The sequence below is a fragment of the Lissotriton vulgaris genome, chromosome 1_1 (genome assembly GCF_964263255.1).
Source record: "Lissotriton vulgaris chromosome 1_1, aLisVul1.2, whole genome shotgun sequence".
Lineage (NCBI taxonomy): Eukaryota > Metazoa > Chordata > Amphibia > Caudata > Salamandridae > Lissotriton > Lissotriton vulgaris.
Window position 1 is genome coordinate 2,038,096,376 of NC_141685.1, and position 25,021 is coordinate 2,038,121,396.

At 41.8% G+C, this 25,021-nt stretch overlaps 1 protein-coding gene across 3 annotated transcripts in view; it reads left to right on the top strand.

The window, feature by feature from the left end:
• The window catches only part of SOX5 (SRY-box transcription factor 5), a 441,228-nt gene that overhangs the window by 307,331 nt on the left and 108,876 nt on the right, over window positions 1-25,021 (top strand). For all 3 annotated transcript variants that reach the window (XM_086920362.1, XM_086920351.1, XM_086920354.1), the window contains 2 exons: window positions 2,291-2,414; window positions 15,581-15,666. In XM_086920362.1, coding sequence (XP_086776488.1) covers window positions 2,291-2,414; window positions 15,581-15,666 — 210 coding nt within the window. The remainder of the gene's footprint in view (window positions 1-2,290; window positions 2,415-15,580; window positions 15,667-25,021) is intronic.

The window sequence follows — 25,021 nt, forward strand, 5'->3', positions numbered from 1 at the left end:
AGAGCCAAGCTCTCAGACCTCAATTCATGTACAGAGGGAGACCCTCAGTGGACATGTATGATTGTCATTCTCACTGAGTTAGGGATCTAGAAATCATACAGTGACTTGTATGTGATTTGCTTGGAGATCAGCATACAGCTGGGAAAGCACTCTCTCCAGAGACATGCAGTAGACTTCCTGTCCCAACAACATCCTTCTTTCTTTTCAAATAGCACCTACACATTTTTGGAGTGGCTAGAACTGCATTTAAAAATAGCCATAGCATACTAGGACTTTTACACAGGTCAGACAAATGTCTAATATTCATATAACAACATGTGTCAGAGTTTGCATAAATGTGCATTTTTCCAGTTTAACATGGTTCTACTTGATTTACAATGATGTATTATTTTGAAACATTAAAACCTAGGTTAACTCTATATGTGTACTGTGCCTTTAAAACCCTTGGTCATAATAGTAGTGATCTACTTCGTTATGAGTAGTGAAAGGCAGAGGTACGGGTTTGTGGTGAATATTTGGAATTTATTGAAGGATTGGAAACTGTAAAATCATTGGTACTTTTATTGGGTGGTATTTATTAAAGCACAACCTGCTAAATGATCAAATGTATTATGTGGCGAGCTGTAGCGTAATATTTTATTTATAGTCAGGAAGGACAATAGGTGATTGGTGGGTGCTGATTATATCTACTCTCATACAGTGAACTGATTGATAAGGACACTTTACTGGCATTAAATAGTCAGTTACTCACTAAGCAGCAATTTTCTTTAGAAGAAAGTACACTGAAAGAATTTGTTCTGAGCTCCACATTTATACCATAAAAATCAGGTCAATTTCTAGGTGCACTCCATTGCAAATTTGCTTCGGAAGGAAGCATTAGCTGGAAAATAGCAGGTGCCTATTTGAATGTGCAATTTTAAGTGTACAGTTGGTTCTGTCCTCCCACAAAATAGGGTAGGAAATGGAGGATAACAAGGAAAGAGTTTAAATTCTGAGCACAACTTTCTTTTCAACTAATTTCTAAATGTTTTTTGGAGCAATATTATTATGTTTTTGAACTGTTATTTTTTTCCCGAAAGCTAGGTTAGCCCTGGAGGCAGTTTTCACACATGCAACGGGACAAGAATATTTTCAGTCATTAGAGAACTTTGCATTCAGCTTCAATAACATCACACATTTATTTTTTTATTTTTGATTTTTTTAATTTTATTTTTGGCAGCAAAACCTTCAGTAGAACCATCTGTCTTTCTATTAGTGTTTGTGAGGCCTGTTTTGGAGCTTCTACACTTGGCAAAGTCACTTTCATCCTTGGAAATAATGTTTTTTTTTTCAGTTCTGTGGCTTTTTGCCTAGGAGGACTATGCAAAAATTCCACACAGCTGTTCATTTTCGCTTTTCAGAATAATGTTACTTTGTCATTTTAAAAAAATCAAATAGTTATTTCGATTGGCAATTTAGGAGAAAGAAAATAATTTTGGAGTTCAATTTTAATCTTTACACCTTTGTTTACATCATGTGTTGTTTTTATATTTTCTTAAACTGCGTACCATTTACGTAAATACGCTGTTGAACCTGTGCCTCTTATAAGCGATAAAAAGGTCAGGTCCTAGATACCTATGTGCCTGTGCCACTTTTGGGCAAGCTGACATACTGTACATGCAACAGGCTGTGGTCAGAGACAACCATTTGGAAAGAAATGTGTTTTGTTTTTGCAAGGAAAGGTTGGCCCATCATTGGTGCGGAATTATCCATCTTAAACTGGATCGTTCATTTCATACTGTTTCAGAATCCATCCCTACTGTTTATTCTGTTTTTTTCATGTATATTTTGTTCGTGAGCTAGACGGAGTGCAAGTGATTTGAAGGTCAATTTCTTACATTATTGACCTTTGTCAGGGAGATATTCGCCAATCCCATAACAGACTCTGTCATAGTAACCTTCTTCGTGAATCACCATGCACATCCTCATAACTGATCAGAATATAGGCGCTCTTTGGTTGTTGTGATCAGTCATAGATATTTTCAATGTTTTCTTTCTAAACAAATCACTATCAGACTTTGATTAGACATTGGACTTATCGGGTGTCTGTTATGGTGGGCTCATTAGCCAGACATGAATTTTTATTTACAAAATTGTCTACTTTCGCACTTTTAATGTAGTCCAGGCTGGATGGATCAAATTTTTTTTTCAAGAATTTGAGCTTGTGACATTTTTGCTAAGAGGAAGACAGAGTGACGTCCTTCTGCATTGGTCAATAAGCTAACTTTGTTTTATTGTTTGTGTGCCGCAGGTTCAAGGCCAGCTGCCCCCCTTGATGATTCCTGTGTTCCCCCCAGACCAGCGGACCCTGGCCGCAGCAGCAGCCCAGCAGGGCTTTCTCCTTCCTCCTGGCTTCAGCTACAAAGCTGGGTGCAGTAAGTGCTCTTCTGCTTGTTGGGAATGGGCGGGGGGGGGGGGGAGGCAGATCAACACATACCCCACCACCACCACTCGGGTTGTTTGGGGAAGACACGAATGTGGGAACAGAAGCCATATGAAAATGTTTGGCTCCTACTCAAGAGATTTCTCGCTCGTCCAAAAACACTGAATAACTTAGGAGCGCAAATGGTAATAATGAGCATCTTGCAGAGAAACAAATGCGGTCCCTTTCATTTCTTGCCCTTTCTTGGGCAGTATTGTAGTACAAAACACATGCAAACAGACAAATGAATATAGGTAAAACAGGAAATGTTTTATAAAAGGTCTTCTAAAGCGTAACACAGATAGAAGAAAATATGGGGCTGTCTAGGATCCTGCTGGGCCAAATGGCTTGTGGGACTTACATTTCCAAACATGACCGTCTGTGCAGTCATTATGCAGATCTAAACACGAGTGTATTATTTTTTTAATGGAAAAACCTGCAATCCTACTTATATTTTCTCGTACATGGTTCAAAGGGATCATGCTGCCGTTATATAGAGCACCTGCATAGTACACATGTCTCTTCTATGTGAAGTTAACACAACATACAGTAGTTTCGGGGTGTCCGCTGACCATCGAACCCACAGCGCACTGTCTTTTAATGACACAATGTGTTTGTTAATCTGTGTGCTAGACTCTCTTGGGAGATGAACGCCTTGTGCCCCCCGAGGCGAAGGTTGTGATGCATCTCTGTGTTTTACTTGTTGTCACATGTCTCATTGTGTAGCGGCTCATCACGTGGACGTCATTCCAGCTGTTTTGCTGGTGCCCATGTTGTGCGCGCTTCGAGAGTCTGCGTGCTAATTTCTGATTTATTTCTGTCAGCTGACACCTAGGTCGCTTTGACAAACAAGGCTGAAACAATCGCCAAATCACAAGCAGCCTTCTGATATGTCACGCTTTCATCAACATGACAAGGGATGGGCGCCGGGGCCCTCCGAGCAGCAGACTCCGGCCTTAGCCTCGCAAGGAAGCAGTCCCTGCCAATCAGCATCCGATTATGCATTACACTGAACAACTGTTTCACGTGTCCCTTTCCACCCGCCTCTTCCCCTTACAAAGGAAACGCATTGTTGATTGACACAAAAGAGTATCACCTCTTGAAACCGGTGTATAGAACAGAACGAGGACATTTCCCTTATAACCTTTCTCACGCGCAGTGAATGAGAAAGCATTTTTAATGTACTTTTCCACATGAAGCCCGAACTGGTTAACATTGTATGCACACCATTTCCTTACCGCTAATTAGCAAATGCGGCATTTCAGCTGCAGGAGAAGCATAAAAGGTAAAATGCTGCAGTGCTAGAATAGATGTTCATATACCGTTTTACAACCATTTTGTCCTTTTAGGAGTGCAGTCGTACCATTATCCCTGTCTGCCTCCTTTCGTCTTTGTCTTTTGGCACAAGTTTGGTTTACTTTAAGAGATGTAGAACTGGTACATGGTAGTCTATGTCGTCAACCCCCAACAAAAGTACATGCCATATTTTGTTTGTAAAACCTCTAAATCTACTTTTTTGTTTGGCAATATGGTTATCTGTATATGGTGTAAAGGATTCAAGTAAGTTGATATGGACAATTATTGTGACAGGTGATTAGGTGGGGAATATACACATCTATCTATCTATCTATCTATCTATCTATCTATCTATCTATCTATCTATCTATCTATCTATCTTTCTCTTCCCCTTTCTCTCTCTCGCCCTCTCTCTAGATATATAGATGATTATGTATCTAGAGAGAGAGTGAGATCTTGAAGATTTGTATCTTCTGGTCTTACCACACACAGTGAGACGAAAAATGTATACAGATTTGTAGACTTATTTTAGAAGATTGGTATTGCTTATTATAAAGTTTATGAAGTTTGCGTTTTTTGGAGCAAAATATTGCAGTTTTCCTACTATGAAACTAGAATTTTTTTTTTACAGACGTAAAGAAGTATTAAACAATTGATGAGCATTGCAGTTGTTTGACAACCTAAAATAGATATTGCCGCAATCAGTTTCTAGTGACAGAAAACAGCACTTTTGCAGTGTTTGTGGTAAGGCATCTGAGCCACCAGAAAGGAAGAGCGTAGCTGGTAAAAGTGCGTTATTATTAAATATTTGAAGCCTACATTAACCAGTCGAGATATTAACATTTTAGGCTAATGGACTTAAGTAACCGATGTCTGAACAACAGGTAGAACTCAAAATGTCTACTATAGACTGTTATAGTTTTAAATTCAGGCACGTGTGACTATCCAAGCAACACTTTGAACAGCCTTCCGTCTTGAAATCCAGTTAGAATTTTCATTTATATACAGCGATGGGATATACAGCCCATACCTATGGAAAAAAGATGCAAGGTAGAGAATGTCAGGATCAGTGTCATTAGAGGGATCAGACATATCAGTTTGTGCTTGAGATGAAAAAATCTTTGAAAAATATGCTTGAGCATGTTGGGTTGTAGTACCCTCTGTGTGGGTAGTGCACTATTTACAGTTCTACAGAGAGGCAATAGGTAGCCTTTAAAAAGTCACAATTGTAGATGCATTAGTACATCTGGAAACCTGCATCTGACGTGGCTTTCCAAGTGTACTAATACACCCATTTTGTGGATGTACAGAAAGTATAAAAGTACTTTCAGTTGGAGTTGTAGGGCTCTGTCCGTACTTTTACACTTTTCTACATCAGTTGTACCCATTGACTTTTTTGCTTTGTCTTAAATAAATTCTTGAGTTTGTACAATGTGTTGCTCATCCATATCTGTGTTAGATGCCATTAAAATGTTTTTTCTCTGTAGAGAAAAAAAATGTCCCAGTGGGGAAAACACTTCCTCTTTAGCTAATCTTGGGGGTTATCTGTTGCTCTTCCCATCCTGGAAGACCAAAGGCTGGCCATTTCCAGGGTGGTAATGGATTAATTTCAGTTTGTTAATGCCAACAAATGTGAGCATTCACAAATTTCCCAGTTAAACTATGCCTTACAACGTGCACCTCCCACACCTTAAATAGGATTTACTACTTCTGATTTCTTCGTACTTGTGTTAGAAAATCAGAAGTAATCAAAATACGTCTGCCATGAATGCTGTAGTGAACTCCTGGCAGGTATAACTGGGTATTTTATACTGTAAACCCATGTTTGCTTTCAAAAATACATTTTGTGAAATGGCCCCAAAGTTTGGGAAAAAAGCTATCCTCTATAAGGCAATCCTCCTGTTACTCCGTCTTCACTGTTTAAAGTGAGTCCTAGTTTTTAGGAAAGCTGAAAGATGGCACACCACATGGATCATCGTTTTGTCTGTTACATGTTGGGGCTGTCTCTGTAACAGGGTATGTCTTTCATTTATGCTGAATATTGGTAATAGTGCTACACACCATGTATATTATTGCACCTGTGAAAATGCATCAGTCTTACAGGGTCTTTACGCAGAGTAGAGAGGATGGGAATATCTAACAGTTCATCTCCGCATAATGTTTACTTCTTGAGTAGATTCTCTGCTTGATGGCGTATTGTTGAATCTCATAGTACATGTTGTCATCAAATGTTGATCATGCACATAAAAAGTGGTACCTGTGTTATGTCTGGACCAACTGAGAGAGATTGGGCATTCTACACATGTTGGTTTTTTTCATCACTAGATCTACATGTTATGAATCAAATGTGTTCCTCTTGCTGTGTTTATCTCTAAACCAGGTCCACGGCAGGATTCAACTTGAAACCAGCATTGTCAAAGCCAGTAAGTCTGGCATTGTCTGCCAGCCTTTTGGCTTTGTCATTGCCTGTTTTTCTATAAAATTGTATTTTTCGTGAAGTTGCCAATCCTATGCCAATTAAAAAAAAAAGAACATTGGCTAAAAGCAAAAATATTTGTGTGGTCTGAAAAAGCACTTATTGCCATAGTAGTCACTGGTATTAAAAGAAACGTATTTTTTATATGGTTGTGCTCATTGTGAAAGAACAGAATGCCCTCTTTAATGGTGAAGTTAGGCAATGGAAGAAGTAAACAGACTCATTACCACATACTGTTTGCTGTAGTGGCTGGGGGGGATGTGAATGACTCAATTGACCAATGGATGAAGAGGGAGGCTGCCTGAAAGCCCCTACCAGTAAGTATATTATAAATATAAAATCGTAAGGTCATTGCTAACACCAGGCATAAAAATAACAGTGAAGACAGCATTCACATTGTTCTGCTTAGTTTAGCTGCACATTCTCCCTTCTTTCAATTGTTCATTTTGAATATACCTTTATTTTTCACTATATCGGAAGAATACAAAAACACTGGCAATTTCCAGCAATAGAAATTTCAAAAGCTCTACATTTGTGCAATTTTTTTCTGGTTGAAGATCTTGATCACTGCAACCTCTCCTTTCTAGGTCTCACCTTGACAATGCACATATTCTCTCTTCGAGACCTTTTGTTTTCTAACCGAGGGCTTAGAGGTTGCGCATTGCTAATCATTGCTTGGCTATATAGTCGCTCTCATTTACTTGCTTTTTATGACCAACTTCTGTTGGCTTCCTTACTCTTCTGTGTTTTCTCTCCCCTGGAGCATGGACATATTACTTGTGTCCACCCCTCATATTTTTAGGAGCTACTTTTTTCTATTTCTTTGTGCTCAAGCACTTTCCAGAATGCTTATTTTTCATCTGGCTCTCTCGTGTTCTTCCCCCACTCCTTGTTCCTCTGTCTCTCTCCCATCCATGTTGATTGGCTTTATTGTTATTGTCCAACAGCCTCCCACCCGCCTTCTGTTTTTGATTGCCCCAGGTCTCATACCCTCTGTTGTCACTATGCTGTATAACATGGCCAACATACATTGTCAAAGCCTAGAGCTCTCTCTGGATTAGACCTATTAGCTTTCCCATTGCTTTTTTCAGTATCTGGTCAGACATGGGATTGAACTCACATTACCTCTGAAATTATCAACTTGCTGTTTAACCCTCCTCTTCCCTCACTCGGGATTGTATTCGCCTCGTGACCCCTTCAAGTCTTGGGATATAAAATGGTAACAGGGCATGAGTCTGAAGAAACTGACTAAGACATAATGATGAAGCAAGTCAGAACTAAGCATAAACACGTAACTTGCTGCTGTTACGAATTTTAGACTAATGTTAAAAAAATATTCTGTCCACACTGGAACTGCTTCGAGAATAATGAGTCAGGCAATTAAATCAAAACCAAGGAAAATAGAATGTTGTTATTCATGGAATATTTACATGAATAAACCACTTTTTTTGTGAATCATTATTCCCTGATTTTTAGGGTATGTTTAGGTTTAGCTTCTACAGTGGTACACTAATTTATATTACAGAAAACATGAGACAAAAAGAGGTGTAATTTTCGTTTCTATTTTAAAGAATGCTATATGAAGATTTCCAAAAGTTGAATTAATATAGTGTGTACTGGTGTCTGTTTTTACTAGGAGAAGCGGAAACCACCTAAACTGGTGTCAATTTCCCTCCACAATTAAATACGTGTTCAAGAGCAACAATACTATGCTTTTATTTTTTCTTATGTTTGACTTCTTGTGGGATTGGCAGTCATTATGACCCACATATGTATTGAATGGAACCATTCACAAGGGAGTTTTCTTTGCTGAGATTTTTCTTTAGGGTAGTGTTTAGAGACGGATAAGCTGGCTACCTTTGTATATTAGACTGTTTAAGACCAACGCTTTAGGAGACACAAGTTGTGATCTTGTAAAATCTGCTCAGGGATGCAGCCTTTCCAGGTAATTAAAATGGAGCTTGAAGAGGTTAAAAACTTTTCATCTTCCAAGATGGCCTTGGTAGATTTTTAGATAAAATAGCCACAGTTTCTAATACATTCTTTATTATGGGCTGACACAAGTTATCATCTTTGTGGTGAGATGAAAAATCTCAAAAGATATGTTAATGCTCAGCCGAAATGTGGTACAGAGCTACCATCGATCACACAAAAGATGATGGGAGGAAAGCTTGCAAGTAGTCTAACCACTGGCAATGGCTCAGGGTAGCATTTCAGCCATTCGTTTTTCACCCAGTGTGCCACTCTAGACAAAGGTCTGCCTTAGGTAAATCAGTATTAACCTTGCACCTCATGGGAACAGTTCATCTCAAACTTCTAGACAAATACCCCTCCAGAAAGGAACATAAACAATCCCAAAGCGGTTCAACCGTTTAAGACCTTTTCAGTGAGGTATTGCTTGGGTAAGAAAAGTGATGTCTTCTGTTTCTTCTGCTAGGCAAACTGCTTTATTGATCACTTGACTTATTAACACAATAACTGAATTGATTATTTTCTATCTAACTCATTTTGCTTTCTCTTCGTGTTACTGTTTTGCATGTTCCTCTTTAGACTGCAATAGAGGCTTCTCAGTTTTTAAGAATATTTATTTTTTAGTTTATTTCACCTCATTATGTTACATATTGAGAGTTGAAGTTTATATTGTCCTCATAGCTTCTGAGACATTTTTATGATTGAATATGTATTTCAAGATGTGTTCATCATTAAACTCGATTAGCTTACAAAAAGGTGTACTGGTTTAGTGAAAAAGTGTACAGGCGTGTATTTTTGTGTGTCACTTGTTTTCACTGCTCCACCATGAATGTTGAGCTAACCAAATTTGTTCCAACATTTTTATAACATTCTTTTAAAAAATAAACCATCCTATGCTGGAAAATCCATGGCAACGTCCTCGAGGGTGTGCTATGTACTATTTTTGGCATGCTGTCTCACATCTGGACTCGAATAGGCTTAATGTGTTCTTGTCTGTCACTTCATGGACATCGTGATGCACATGGTTTCTACGAAGTCTGGCCAAAATAATCTCTACTAATTGATTCTTACATCTTTTAGGTTTTAATCAATTTTTGTAGAAACATCAAAGTCAAAGTGGATACACAACCCATCGAAGTCTTTAATTCCTAGGTGGGGTAATGCTCAATTTATAACAAACCGGCAATTTCTAAGAATGCCTATTTAAGTCAACTTCATCAATTAATAGAGGAATGTACGTGAAACGTCAACCATATATCTGTATGAACTTTGATGTCAGCAATTTGTATTCTATACCTACATAATCTCTTTTGCTTGCAGAATCCTAGACTGTACCACATTATTTAATATTAACGTCTGTGAAGTCACTTATATCTGTCAAAGCCCAACACATCCTCCTCTAAATTCCTATTTACACTTCTTACCCACTCTTTGCCTTTTTGGCATCTTCATTGGTTTAAGGAGTTCCTCTGCTCTTCCAGGGTTTCAAAAGATGTATTGTTTTTTGTCATATGTTATAGAGTGATTCACTAGTAAGGCAGACCGGCATCCGTTTCTTGGGCTTGGTGTTTTGATAGTTGCATTTAGCTTCCTCCTTATTATTGTCTCTACTATGAGCTCCATGGCAAGCAGGACTCTCAGGCCCTCAGACATAGCCGTTATCCCTAAATCAGTTTCCTGCAAGTTCGGTATGGGGCCACCTCTCTCCCCTTCGGTTCTTTGTCATCAATCCACATTTACAGGGTCTTCCTCTTTTTCCAAATCCACTTCTTTTTCCAAATCCAGCGCTTTCATCGCCCAGTAGGCAATAGAAAAGGTCACTTCTTCCCATACAAACCCAGCAGGGAGCTCTTGAGTTGTGGCTTGATTCTGCTGAAGAGTTTTCCAAGATTAGTGTAGCAAATGCCAGAGTTTTATTCAGCTTATAGTATGGCAGTCATTTTTTTTAAATCCACTGTGGAGAACTTGGAGGGCCTCGCCTGTTTGCCATCTGCTAATTTCCTCTATTTTGCCTTCTAGCTGCAGCGGCAGAGTCCAGAAGGCTCAGCCTCTGGTCTACTGTTGTGCTTCGTGCCTCTAGGGTTAATAAAATCTGCTTATGGTCCCTTCTAGTTTTGTTAGCTATTTATATTGTACATGGTCCACTGGGTGAAGTCCCCTTTACTGGGAAAATAAATCTGGTGAACACCCTCTGTGGCTCATTAAAACAATCCTATCTCCTGCACAAACGTGTTCTGGCGTTAGGATATGAATGCCTGCCTGTAGGTTGGCCTCATTCGATATAAGTAATTCTTGGTATTTGTCAAAGCTTGAACAGTCACTCCTGTAAAACATGTCCACTGGATATCTAGGTGGGTCCTCGCAGTCTCAGCAGGCCGCTCTGATGTACTCGTTTCCCAGCCCATGGGCGGTTACTGCTAACATGCACAGCAGGCCATACAGGTCTCCCACAGCCCATCACCCTCCAAAATCTCTGGGTTCCCTTTGGCTCTTCTGACTCCACTTTGTTTCTTATCTGGCTCCGCAAATGACTCCTGCATTGAGACTACAACATCAGCTCCATTCCTTCTCCCTACTCTCTTACCTGGTCCAACCATCTTCATGCAATAGCGACTAAATTACCAGCCTTCTTCAGGATTATTACCCCTGGTGCTCTTTCTGTCATAGCAGTTATCTCCTCTAAGGCAGTGACTTCTGCTTTCAAATATATGACTAAAGTAATGCCTTTCGTGGTTTCACTGAGTTGTGTGGGAGTTTCTATGAGCGCTGTAAAGAGCTGAAATGATATGATTGATATTGGTGAGCCGTGACTTCATTTTTAACAATCCACCCCATTTGTACTTTTGATTAGTCATTCATGACACAAGTTGTGAGTGGCTTTTTGAATAGTCTTTCTTTCCATAAATCCTATTCCCTTTATTCTACCCTTCCCTGGAGTTAGACTATGCATTAAGTAATTACGTATTTTCTAGTTAATTTTTATTTTCGTCTAATATTGAGGGCAAGCTTAATGATGTGAAGCTATTGATAACCAAAACTTTTGCTAGTATACACACGCCCTTTTGTCTTTTGCCACATTTGTGACATTTACTGAGCGTTTTGCACATTAAGGGCCTCATTATGATTGTGGTTTTTCGGCATCGTCCGTGCCGGCGGAAGCCACCGCCGGCCAGGAGGATGCGGAAAAACCGCAGCGGACCCACCAAAGATCCACCGCCACATTAGGATGGCTGGTGGGTCCTGGTTTCCGTCCGCAGCTTTTCCGCCGCGGTTGGGCTTACAACCGCGGCGGAAAAGCTCTAATATGGTGGCGGTGTCTCTCAAACACCGCCAGTCATATTAGGATGGGCTTTGAAACATGCTTTTCCGCTGCGGGTTTTCCGCCATGGAAAAGCATGTGGAACTTCACTGCAGGGGCCCGTTGCGCGCCCCCTGGGTGAAGGGGAGGTCGGGGGTGCACATGGGGGGTACCTGCATTTGTATGCAAAAATCGGCAGGCACCGCATGGTGCCTGCGGCTTTCTGCATACAAATGCAATGTATGCATTTTTACCATTGCGGCGGGTGCAGCTTGAAGCCGCACCCGCCGCAATGTTAAAAATAGAGGATGTGACCGCCAGGGTGGTGGTCACATCCTAATCTGCACGGAGGGACCGCCGCTGCCCCTGCGGACGGTCCCTCCTACTCTGGGGTGGCGGACGGACGCAGGTCCGTCCGCCATCCTAATGAGGGCCTATGTGTGGAGATTTCATGCAACATGTAGACTGGAAATAACTTATAAGGTTATGACTTCTTAATATTGGAATTTGTATCTCAGACCCCCAGCCCCTGTTTCCCCTCATTGTGGACCAGGTACCTGAAGCTATGATAGCCGTCTCATAGACAAAGGTGGTGAATAACATGGTTTTCCCAGATTGCAGCCTCAACAAATGTTATGCATTGCATGTTTATCATGCAGGTGCTACATAATTAGTTAATTATAATTGCATATTTTTTCTCTATGATATTAGTGGAGTGTGGATCATTTTTGCTCATGGGTATGATTCAGAGGCAAGACCATAATGCACATGCGGTCTGATTCGCGTACTAAATTAGGAAAAGTACATATGGCGATTTCCACTTTCAACTGAACCTGTGTTTCCTTCCTTTTGGGTTTCGTAAACATTCTCAAGATTACACTAAGTGTAATCCTGGGTAGGCTACGTGACCTTCCAGAGGAATGCTATTTCCGTCTGTGCAGAGTTCACTTTGGTAGATAAGTTTGCATAGGGTAAAAAGGATTGCATGTGCAAATTCAACAAATTTGTGGGGAATATATTCTACCATGTGCATGTGGAAAACCCCTCCAAATCTGGACTGATCCTGTCCTCTTCCTACCCTGGACGGGGATTTACACTAACCTGTGTGGGAGTAAATTTCCAACTCTTTCCCGGGTGAAGTTTGTCAATACCCACAGATAAACAACTATGTGGACATTGATAAAGGCAAACCAATCCCTGTGTGAATTCCTGGTGGGCCTAAAAAAGGTAAATTCGGTCATAAACATATGTTTATGAATGAAAATCCTTTGTCTCTCCTATTGCAATGACCTGTTTTCGAGTGAAGGAGGGGACTGGAGAAAAGAGAGGGAGGGTGATCAAAATATTTGAAAATAGTAATGAATAATAAATGTCTCTTTTTGAGTTTTAATCCCCGTTGCCTGCCAGGAAAAAGTATAGGTCATGGTAATAAACCTCTGTCTTCAATTTCAGATGCTTACAATCTTTAATTTGTTTAAAGAATTTCCAAATCCTCGTAACATAAACATTTTAAAAGTAGATGCGTTTCATCCTTTCAGATATATTTTAGCTGTTGGCCTATCTTCTGAAATGTCCCCAATTGTTAACCAAAGTTAGTTAAAATTCCCTTCCGAGCGTTTGCTCGTGTAATTGTGTGTAAAATGACACATGTGTAAAAATAGGCTTCTCCGGCATTGGTAGGGAAAATATCTACAGGCTGGGCAACTACTCTATATACTGATAAGTGCAACACCCTTCTCCAAAGCACAGCAGCACTGATCTGAGGAATCAGACCAACTGCCCTTACAGTTTTGTTTCTAATCCGGCTCAACCCTTCAGAAGCAGCCTCGCCATTGTAATGTCAATAAGTAGCTAGTCGGGGATTTGTTTATTGTAGGGGTCATGCAACTTATTTGTATGTGAAATACCACATCTTTTGACTGACTAGGGGATGAGACTGGGTGTGGCTCCTTCTCGCGGAGAGGCTTTTGCAGGTTATCTTAACCCCTTGCGTGCGGCGGGAATTCCCCGCCCATGCTGACTCCGCCTTGCGCGCGCGGAGTCATGACGGAACGGTTCCGTCATCAGCACAGCTCACCCGTAGCTGATGACGGAACCGCTCCGTCATCAGCATGCAAGGGGTTAAAGTCTTTCTGTGCAGCCAAGATCTGAAACCCCTTCAGGTAGAAGGGTATAATAGCCAAACTAAGCCTCGGTTTACACACATGACGGTGGGGCTTACTCCGATGTTCAATAGTAGAGCAACTCTACGTTTCTTAATTTCTGAATACACAACTAGAAGAGTAGCCCTGATGAAGTCTTCTGTAAGACTGTCAGCATTAGACGAAACACATGCTGGCAAGGGCAGAGTGGACTAATGCATGTCTATTTAAAAAAACACATGTTGAAACCTCGACCTCAACTAAGAATATTTTGAATGCTCAGAGAACCCTACTTTAAGACCTGAAACTGTAGCGTCATGTGTGGCATAGCACTGCATGGTTATGAACTGATGGCTGAAAATCTTCAGCTATTGAATAGTGTGCTGACACATGTTCAGGGTTGGCAGCTGGCCACATTGCCATGTTTTTAGCCAGGAGCTGTCAGCAGGGTTGGGCTGGACTGGGAATAGTCGAAACTACAAGTCTCAGGTTTTAGAGCACTGTTGTCTATGAAGTTAAGCAAGGCGGAAGTTGCTTCTGAATAGAAGCCTGTTGGTTGCACTCTCCGCATGCTCAAATCTGTCTTAGAATATCGCAAATGGTTTGACAATCCTTATCAATTGAATTGAAAGCTTTTGAACATTTTGTCATTTCTCCTCGCACAGAGAGTAGCTCCATAACAGTTGTATTGATTTTCCTGTTGCAATTTCTATGTGTCAGCGAATATGCACTGGACAGTGCCCCCAGCACGCAAAGAAGCCAAACGATTTTTTGTTAAAAAGATTGTTAATGCATCAACTTAAAGTGTTGGTCTTTATAACTGTGTGTAGGTTAAATTGGAAGAACTTTTTTCCATCGACCAACTATGCACAAATATGGCAGATCACATGAGCTATCATGAGCACATGGGGCCTTCAACTGAATGTGTTATGTGCATAGAGAAGGAAATGAAGAATATAAAGTGAAAATAGTTTTTTTTTGTAGGTTCTTCCCTTCTTAAACCTGCCTAATAACCAGGCCTTCATTACAGGTGTCGGGAGGCCTGCAATTCTCATTCCCCTGGGGGTGGGGTAATCTCCACATATAATATTACCACACTGGAATGGGGAATAACTACAATAATTGATATTTCCGTGCCCATTCTCGCATTTTTTCCTACATTCGTGACCATTGTTCCCATTCACATTTTGCCACCTTGTTCCTCGTAAAACTTTAGTGGGAACAAATCTGGAGTGTCGTGTTCACATAGTAGCTGTAATCTAAATTTTGCCCATATTTGAGCTACCAGCCTAACTGGGATTACCTTGAATTTGGAACGATGGCTGGAGTAATTTACTAAATGGCATCCACGCTGTCCTACGAACTATGTGGTAGCCCTTTCCATGCTCCCCTCAGACCGTGTTACCTGTCCATGTTTGTGAGGCCCCGGCCCCTCTGCCAGGAGTTGGAAGTAACGGGTATTTCTGTGACCGGTCACTGTGGCAGTTGGTTGGATGCGCCTGGCGTTGGATGGTGTGCTGTGTTTTGTTTGTGAACACTTGAGGCCACTGGGCTGACTCATTTCACCGACACGGTCACGACACTTAATGTGGCCTCTTTCAATATTACAATCTCATCCAAGCCGCAAACTCTTTTGAAGTGTGCTCTGATCAATGTGCACTTTTTTTCCCTCCTATTTCCCTAAATGCATCACGAGCAAGAGAAAAAAAATAAAAGGGATGAGGTTTCCGCCTTAATTGCCTTGCGCCTTTTATTCGCATTCCTCTCTCAGTTCGAATTGTGAAAAGAGTGTTAGCAGAGGGCTGCACAATGGCGCTTTTCATTAGGCCCCGGCACGGCGCACAAAGGCCGGCTTTGGAAAGAATAAATGCAGGAGTTTAATTTGCAGGTGGAGAGTAGATAAAAGGTGCTGACGCCTCTGTTATTCTCTTACTTAGGTGACCCCTACCCTCTTCAGCTGATACCGACTACCATGGCAGCTGCTGCTGCGGCAACACCGGGCTTAGGCCCGCTCCAATTACAGGTAAGTCGCAGCACAATGGCGGCGAGGCAGCGGTGGGGTTAATGTGGGGGGCTGTTGTTTTTGCTGGTTATCGAATGAGCCCATCGAGGAGTCCTGCCTGCAGTGGGGAAGTCGGCGCAGGTTTTTGTCTTTGCCTTTGTACGCCACGGTAAACAAAGCCCGAAGTGAAGCAACAGCCATTCATCTGTTTCCTAGACGTTCCAAGCATGGCGTCCAAAGGTTGCGCAGCCATTGTTTGCCAGAGCACAATTCTTTCACCGGGGTCACTGCGTTTCAGCTTCAGGTTGTTAGCGTGAACAAATAGACCGCAGGTTTGTTTAACATCTGGAGGCACAGGGTGCTGTCATGAAAACAGTGACCGATGCAAAGGATCACATCCTGCCCCCCCCCCCAAACCCTTTAGAAAGAAAAAGGTTCATATGTAAGAGTCGTTGGTTCTTGGGGGCTTTTAACCTCCAGTGCTGTGAAAAACCAGGAGCTGTGCCCAATGTTTATCATGTTTATAACTGTTTATAATGTTTATAACATTTATAGGTGAAGATCTGACATCCTCTATATTTAGGTACCTTGTCTTATACATTCAGTGCACCAGTTCTCATATGTGTAACGAGCTGATGAATAGTGACAAGTGTACAAGTGCCTTACTAAGTGTTATCACTGCGTCTGAATCCTCTGATGTGAGTGACAGGGGGAAAAAGAATGTTCACGCCCATATGCGTCTGCAATCCGCGACTTCCGAATTAAATCAGTGATCAGAAATATGTGAATCAAGTTGTGCGTGTGCTTTAATTTATTTAATATCAGTAGTTTCTTCGTAAGCCTGCAAACAGTCCAGCACTAACCCAGCACATTTGCTTACATATCGAACTGCATATTAACAGGTCTAAAATAAAAGATAGATGGATAGATGGACAGATGGATGGATGGATGGATGGATAGATTCCAGTGTCCAAAGCCAGTTCAAAGTTTGTTGACTTAAAAAATCTTCTTCAGATATTCACAACAATATTTTCCTGCCTCATCCCAGAAGGATCCCTGCCAATAATTGTTTTTAAGTATATGCAAAATGGGCTCCATACAGCTAGTTGAGAGGATGACTGAGTGCCTCGTAACAGGCATAGGCACAGGGATCACACCTCACACATTGGACACTTGAACCAGTAGTTCCTCTTTAGCTTCCAGATCAAATTTGTATACCTTTGAATCATGCACATAGCACATTACATTGAGAAACTGTCTCAGATGACCCTAGTAAACTGATAGTATTAGACAACCACTAATTGAATTGAATTAAAACAACCAAGTTACAAAAATATACCAAAACACTCCCTGTTAGGGAAGGATGCATTCAGAATAGATGCCCAAGTCTCTGGATCTCACTCCCAGCCCATATCAACAACTCGGCTATATCACTCAATTCTCAAAGTCTGATAAAGTCCTTTTTTTTAAAACTGTCCTCAAATATGCCTCCTTCAAGTATAAGCACTGCGGATCCCACCCTCCCAGGCCTGGCTAGCCCATCTAATCTCTGTTGACTAAAGCCCATGTAGCCAGCTTTCTACCACTAGTTCAGTTTATGTCCACACATCTGCATCTAACATGCTGTCCTGCTAGCACTTCTGATCCCATCACCCAGGCCTTACTAACCCACCTATCCCTTGTTATAATTTGTATTTGTAATAATAATTTGTATTTGTGAAGGGTTTCAAGGCGCTGGAGGCCATCGGGGAGATTAATTTAGCTGTTGCCCAGAGTCGTATGATGCTGAGCTGGTGCCAGGGATCAAAACACCGACTCTGTGCTCCAGAGTCAGCAGCTCTTGCTGCTTCGCCACGCCTGTTGATCAAAGAACCTTAGTCTACTTTCTAACACCAAACAAATCTACAACCCCATCTCATCTTCTGACCTATTGTTCCTCAGTAGATCCCCTTCAAAGTTGAGCCCACCAATTCCACCCACTCAGGCCTGCTGGCCCACCTTTCCGTGTTGATCAAAGCAGATAAGTCTACTGCAAATTCCCATGCAACCTCTACCTCCCATCCCATCATCTAACCTATTGGACCCCCTTGTAGAACACATTAATATGCCACTCTCACTTTCTTGTACAGCACTACATTAAAACCAAATAAAATAAAAAGCATTGTTGCATAGAAAATGATATCTATTTGTTGGACCCGATACTCGTCTGGCAGCTTGTCCCTAAACGTTTTGCTTATTCTGCCTGGGTTTTATTTGTTCTGTTGTGTGGCCTCCGGGCACTTTCGAACTGTAAATAGAGTGTTAAAATGCACATGCTCTACCTACCATGATGGGAAGTGGCGCTTACTCGATGTTCTGAAACACGGGTCGGCCATCGCTGACCCGTGTGTGTGCATTGGGGCAAGCTATTATGATTAAACTCATGACCCGCCTGCCAGGGTGCAGCCACACCTATGGTGCCTGTAATTGTGTTTGCCTCCTGCAGTTGCAGATTTGTACTTAAGCACTGACACACGTAGCAGTTAAACCTGTGTCCAGTCTGCTGTTGCAGCCTCAGGCGGGCGCACTTGCACCCCTGGTGCTGGGTACAATGTGTCCATCCTTCCACTGTAGGTAAGTGTGCGCTTTAGCGCACGTGCGCCCAGCTAGTGAGGAATACCTGTGTGTGTTTTCACTACCTATGAGGCTTCCTTTTCCCATAGGTTAACAGGGGGAAGTGGTTGACATCACTTATGGCTGCAATAGTGGATTGCGGTGGAGCAGCGTCATGATGTTTCTGTCATTGGATTGGCCTTGCTAAACCATTTCTAATAGTAAAGGAGATTTTGGCATAACTCGGTTAGAAATGCCACTTACTGAATATGGACATTTCCATGCTCTAAGAGTCTTGCGTGCCTGGCTCCATTGAGGTACGCAATTTGCAACTTTTTCGTGTTGGAGACCTGAAGTATCTGGTGTGACTCATACCAACTTGCACCAGACGTTGTGCCCAGATTGCCTGAGCATGACCCTGATCATCGGGTACTGCTCGGGGTGCTTCTTCGCAATGAGAGGCTCTCCTGTGTTACTTCCCATTCATTGTCTGTTCTCTTTCTGACCCTCATCGCAGCGTGCCAACAGCCCTCTCCACACCTGGCAACTCCTGAAAATATCTTGGCACCAGGTAGTAGCGAAAGAGAGATTGCTGGGTTGGTGGAACACTTCAGAGACAGTTAAGAGGCCGGTCAAGAGACTCATTGACTCCACTGAGTTTTGAGGCCTGTGGATGAACTTACTTAGAGGCTGCTAACCTTCACTTCTTAACGCCTACCTCCTAATTAAAAGTTGCTATGTATCCCCACCTGCATCCCGAGTACCCAGACTGTGTGTTTTCAGCCGTGTGTGGCCTAGCGTCCGAGAGGTGGTGCTGGTTATCTTCTATGCAAGGGTATAGGACAATCGGTGTGAACCAGAGGCTGGAGAGAGGCTGGGCCAGGGAGTCTACATGGTGTGATCCATTGAACTGCTGCATTGATTTAGGGTGCTGAGTGTGTATGTGTGAGAAAGTGTTCCGTACAGACAGGTCTGGTACCTGCTGCATAGTGTAGCGTTGCAGAGTGAGTGTATGAGTGAGTGGGAGTGAAGGGCAGCGGGCGGTCTGCGATTCACAACACTGGCTGGTGGTGCCGCTTTATACATTGATTTCATGCCAAAATTACAGTAAATTTGACATTGGTTTACCCACGTGGCCCCGGCCCAATGTGCTGCTAAAAAGTGTTCTATTTTCATGTATGTACACATCTATGATATCGTGATGAACCGGTGTGTCCCTTATTATCGTGTGGGACTGTATTATGAGGATTGCTTATATGGGCCTGGAGAGGATAGTGTGTCACACCGCATAAGTGTGCTCATTATTGGCAGGGGTGGGGTTAGATTATGAATTGTCCACAGTGTGCATACTATTGATATCATAATGATACAAGTGGGCATAGTACTGCTAGTAATATTTCCAAATGTGTTTTATGTCCAAAAGCATGTCATGTTCATGCTATAAGGATTGACTATGCGAGTGGATTGTAAACTTTATTTGCATTCATTCTGTGTGAAGTCCCTTTTGTGACACCCTATGTATTTATCGCGTGTGACTGCTGTGCCTTTGCTTTACACATTGCCTCTGATAAAAAGCCTCACTGCTCAGTGTCAAGCTACCCAAGGGTGAGCACAGGTTATACAGCAAGTGTTATCACCCGCCCTTGAGAAAAGTGGTAGATTCTGCCTGGCCGGCCTGGGGTAGTCCCTTCAGCAAACCAGAAAGAGCAGGTTCCAACACTATTGTACTCTAAAATCAAAAGGACTAGGTTCATTTATGTGGTATTGCCTTATATAGATTGTTTGTGGTTGAATGTGTGTGAGGAGGTCTCTATTCAGCAGCTCTCGGGTGTTTTGCTGTGTTACCTCATTCTTTAGAATGGTTGTTATGAATGTGAGTCAGTGAATGATCTTCCTTTCTCTTCCTACGGAGCCAGGGCGCAGCCTGAGAATTGCCATTGTTCACATTTCATGCCCAGTAGCCTGCTAATCACAGCACAACAATGGTGCTGATTAATTGGCACCAACACGGATGCATTTCACATACAGAAGCTATAGGAGCGCTCTTGCGTGAGCATGGTGACAGCTGCTGACCTGCTGCCATTGTGCTTTCATTTAATGTCTTTTCAAAACAATATTACATTGGGATGTGATGCCATATTTCTTCAACTATCCGTGCCTGGGGGCTGCAGGAACACCTTTCCCATGCTGCCCATTATTTTGAAACTTTTGTTTCTACATGCTTGTAGTATGCACCTGCTCACACAGTGTCGTGTCCTTGGTTGCTGTGATTAATACTATGACAGCACATGACTGCATTATTAATCTATAATGCATCACCAGATTACTCTGACCAGTGTCTTAGAAGACTACATTCTCACCCATGAAGATTACCAATGTCTTCTGGTCTGTCTGATGTTGTAAGTTCTTTTATGACTCCCATGCCACATCAGAAACCTGCATTTGTTTCTGTTAGCTATCTAGCAGTGGGTGATGTGCATCACTTTTGTTAGACACTCTGTGCATCCCATATCTTTTTATTAGTACTTTCAGCCTCCACCTATTTTCTAGATATGCACATTTTTGTTAGATGGACACAGTCCATATACTTGTGGTTAAAGCATTCACAGATCAGTGAGTCTGGTGCTCAATCTTATTTATTGTTGCATAGAAGCTGTAAAGGGGCGATTTGACCACCAGCTCCAGGTTTCAAAAAACTGTATCCACATTCAAGCTAACTAGAAGAAGCCAGAGGTTGATGAGCACATTGGACGCAATTAATATGTGCAGTGAAATGGTGAATGTGTGTGTTTCTGTGCATCCCAGCTCCATGCACACTTTTTATGAACCTAGGGTTGATTGTGTTACATATGCATCCAAACATTTTTCCTGGTCCCCATTCTGGAATAAGATGGATGTGGTTAGAGCCTGGTGCCTACCCTTTGTCAAGTTCTCTGGAGTCATCAGCTGGTGCTGACGAGGAAAAACCGCATAAGCAAGTGGACGCATTACTGAGGAATTTAGCGTACATTGCACTGACCAGTTGAATTCAAAGTGGTCCCTGGAATTCTGTAATGAGGATCCATGTAACAAGATTATTCATGCTTAAGAGCAGCTTCCAATTTGAATTGTGAAATAAACCATGCACTGCACCCTGAGTGATAACACATTTAAACTCCACAATATCATTATTGTATCAATCCGCACCATCGGCCAGGCCTTCAGTGACAATGCGCATTATATTGACCACGTTGTTCATTGAAAATGACCATTTTGATGTCATGTCAGAAGTTAAATGACCATCACTTGATGTCCATAAGATGTCTTTCAAGCTGTGCGGAGAGCATTTTACCTCATTCCTGCTGTTGTGCGCAGAGCATGCACATATGTGGGGAAATACAGTGATGACGCTTGTGTTTGCTGTGCTGTGTTGGAATAGCAGGAGTTAAAGAGAAGAGTTCTCCCAATTTCAATTTGAGGTCCAGAGGAGGGAGGAAAAAAACAAAGCAAGGAAGTACCTCTGATAAGACCTATACGTTTTTTCCAATAATAATCTTCACAATTTATTTTGAAAAGGATGCTAAATATCTGACTAAGACATTCAATTTATTCAAAAGTGTTATTTTTATTTTTCGTTATTTTTCATTTGTTTTGTTTTTCTTGTAGTAAATACATAGCAATATGTGTACATACAAAATTAGCACTTTCTGTGAGTCACTCCAAGCAATAATTTAGAAAAAAGAAGAACCTCAAGAGACTTTTCATACATTCATACCATTCGTTTCAACATACATACCATTGCATTGGCTACCCAATCTAAAAAACACTATGTAGACATATCAGACAAAAAAACAGTAAACCTAAAATAAATCCTTTTTGAGAGTCCCCTATGAGTTGCTGCAAGAAAATTGTGAAGATTATCATTGGAAAAAACGTATAGGTCTGATCAGAGGTACTTCCTTGCTTTGCTGTGTTGGAATAGCACCACACCTGGTGTTATTGCATCCTGAAAACAACAATCACACAGAAGGAGGTGTTGTGTCAGTATCACACCCCATCCCCTTCTATCTAGCTGGTTAATTAGAACATCTCGATATCGGCGATGGCAACCACAAAACTGGCTGGGCTGCTATGTATATCTGTTTATAATAGTCTGATAATGAGTATTTCTCACGGCTGTCACAAGCAAGCACAAAAGGAAGAGTAGAAGTAGAACTATTGTTGTGTAGATCGGGAGAGCAGCTAAGCCGGACCAACAGCTCTTTCACCATTAACCTTTCCGCTAACTTGGCCTCATTACTAATACTGCGCGGCTGGTTGGGGGAGGGGACCGGATCATTACAGCGCAGCTTCAATACAACCTTATTAACGTGGAACAAAGGCATACCCAACATTTCAACATAAAATGCAGAATTAGGTTCCCCTGTTGGACACTGCCATGCCGGAACACATGTGATTAAACCATCTCTTCCATTGGCCATTAACATAACAAAAAGATGGCAGCCGTCCATGGAACAGTCATCTGCACTTTGTGATGCGTTGCACGTCCCCTCATGGACATCACAGATACTACTTCCGTGCACGGCCAGATAGGGAACAGAAACCAGCAATGACAATTCCGCTCAACTGATAGGGGGAGGGGGAAGGCGGGGGGGGGGGCGAGCTTTTGTTACAGGGAGACGATATTGCAGCAAGGCTGCAAAACCGGCCCCCGCGGGCCCTCACTCTTCCCACACACCACGAAAACGTCCAGTGCCTGCTACAGCCAGTCCTGCGCTGGTTCCGTGCTATGATTTCTGCATAAGTTGCAATGGAAGGCCTAATCACAAGAACACTGCTTTGACATACAACAGGAATATTTAGGCTACATTTTGTTCACCCAAATTTAGTACCATGATTGGAAAGCATGGCTGTTGTTATGACATGATGTCCACCTGCTTTCTCACGGGATACCATAGAATAGTGTGAGAGTGGCGCCAGCTGGTAGTATTCTGAATATATTGTCAACAATATGCGTATTTCTACAGCGTGAGCGCAAACATTTAATAGGTTGAATACCAAAAGCACAATTCATATTTAGTGAATGTGCCTAAAGCTGAGAAATATCCGTGCAGAAGCCATTGGCATAAAACAAAATTTCGTAAAACCCCAATATTTAGGAAATAGTGCTCAAGACTCAAGTTGTGCTTTATGATGTTGATAAGCTGAGCCTCATCCTTACAATTTTTTTGACCTTTTTTTAGGACACAGTGGTTTCTAATAAAATCACTACATGGTCCTCACTTGTTTTTAATGTGACCAGCTAACCTACTAATAAAATTATTTAAAGGTACTGCTGGGATCTCTTACAATTAGAGCACACACATCACTGAGCACACACTGTTTGTTTCACTAACAACCTGCTCCGCTGCAATTGCAGGCGTTGAAGCACACGGGGGGGGGGACATTCGGTCTCCCTCGTAGGAACCCTATGATGAAGCATGTCCCCACTAGGGTGAGTGAGGGTTCTTTTTACAAATAGAGTTTGCCCCTTTACTAATAGGTTTGTCCTTCTTTTATTGACCTATCCAATATCCAATATCCAATTTCAGTGTCACCAGTAGACTTCAGAGGTCATCTGAACTATCATAAATTAAGGGAAGACCTTATTTAGGTCTGGCTTTAGACAGGACCTTTTCATTTTACTAAAATAATATGTATAATATACTTATAGGTGGCTGTGAGCCACCCGTCTTCATCCATCGGTCTGTTATTGAATCATTCACATGTTTCTGACACCCACAACAGAATATAGCATGGAGCAGAAGGAAAGCCTACTTTAGCCGCTGGATCGCTTCACTCTGCGTGCCAGCATTCTGTTCTGTCCAGCACATCCGCTCACAAAGTAGTTCCCTTTAGTGCCAGGGACTGTTATACCAATATGTGTTTCTGACACCCAAAAATATTTTAGCCAATTTTTTTTGTATAGGTAAGAGCCCAGAGGCTCCCTACAACAATAACTTTTTAAAAAAGTCATGACAAAACAAAAAAATACCTTGACTAAGCAAAAATGCTGGCACCTAAAGCCAGCCCTACTTGCTTGCTAATGCTGTTTTTAAAGGTGCTTTTCCTGCACAATTGTGTGCAGTGGAAAATGTCTACCACTTTTCCGGAGACCCGTACCCTGCCCCATTAAGATCTTCTAAGAGTAATTATATTGATTGCCCAGGTATTCTCGGCTCTCTTTTTGATGGAAATGTGAACCTCTCGTCCAACACTGGTGCTTCCCGCACAATCATTCTATCTGGACCCAGTGCCTGTACTATCCTAAGTTTATTCTCTAACACCCAGCGTTCTAAAGCAACAGCAGAGGGACATGTGAGAGCTCTATAAATAAAATAAATCTTAAAACTGCTGCCTCCAGGGCCTTGATGTTTAGTCCAGTGCTAAAAATATTTCTCTCCGACACAGGCATATCTGTCTGAGACAAGTTACCCTCCAAAAGCTGCCAGTAAATGCGGATACGGTCAATGTAAAGTAGTCGGTACCATTCACAGAAGCCATCGCAGGCCGTGTTCCACCTCATCACATTGAAAAGCTAACCTACATAAATAAATCAATAGTCTCTGATTGAAAGTATATCCTTTTCTGTGCATATCCTACAGAAATTGACAGTGCCTTTTCCATTGTGAGCAAAATGATGAACTTCTTGCAGCCAAATCCACTTCACAATTATTCTCAACAATTTCAAGAAGAGCCATAAGATCTATTTGTTCCAGAATTAGGGCCTGACTTAGATTGTGACAGACTGGTTACTCTCACAATG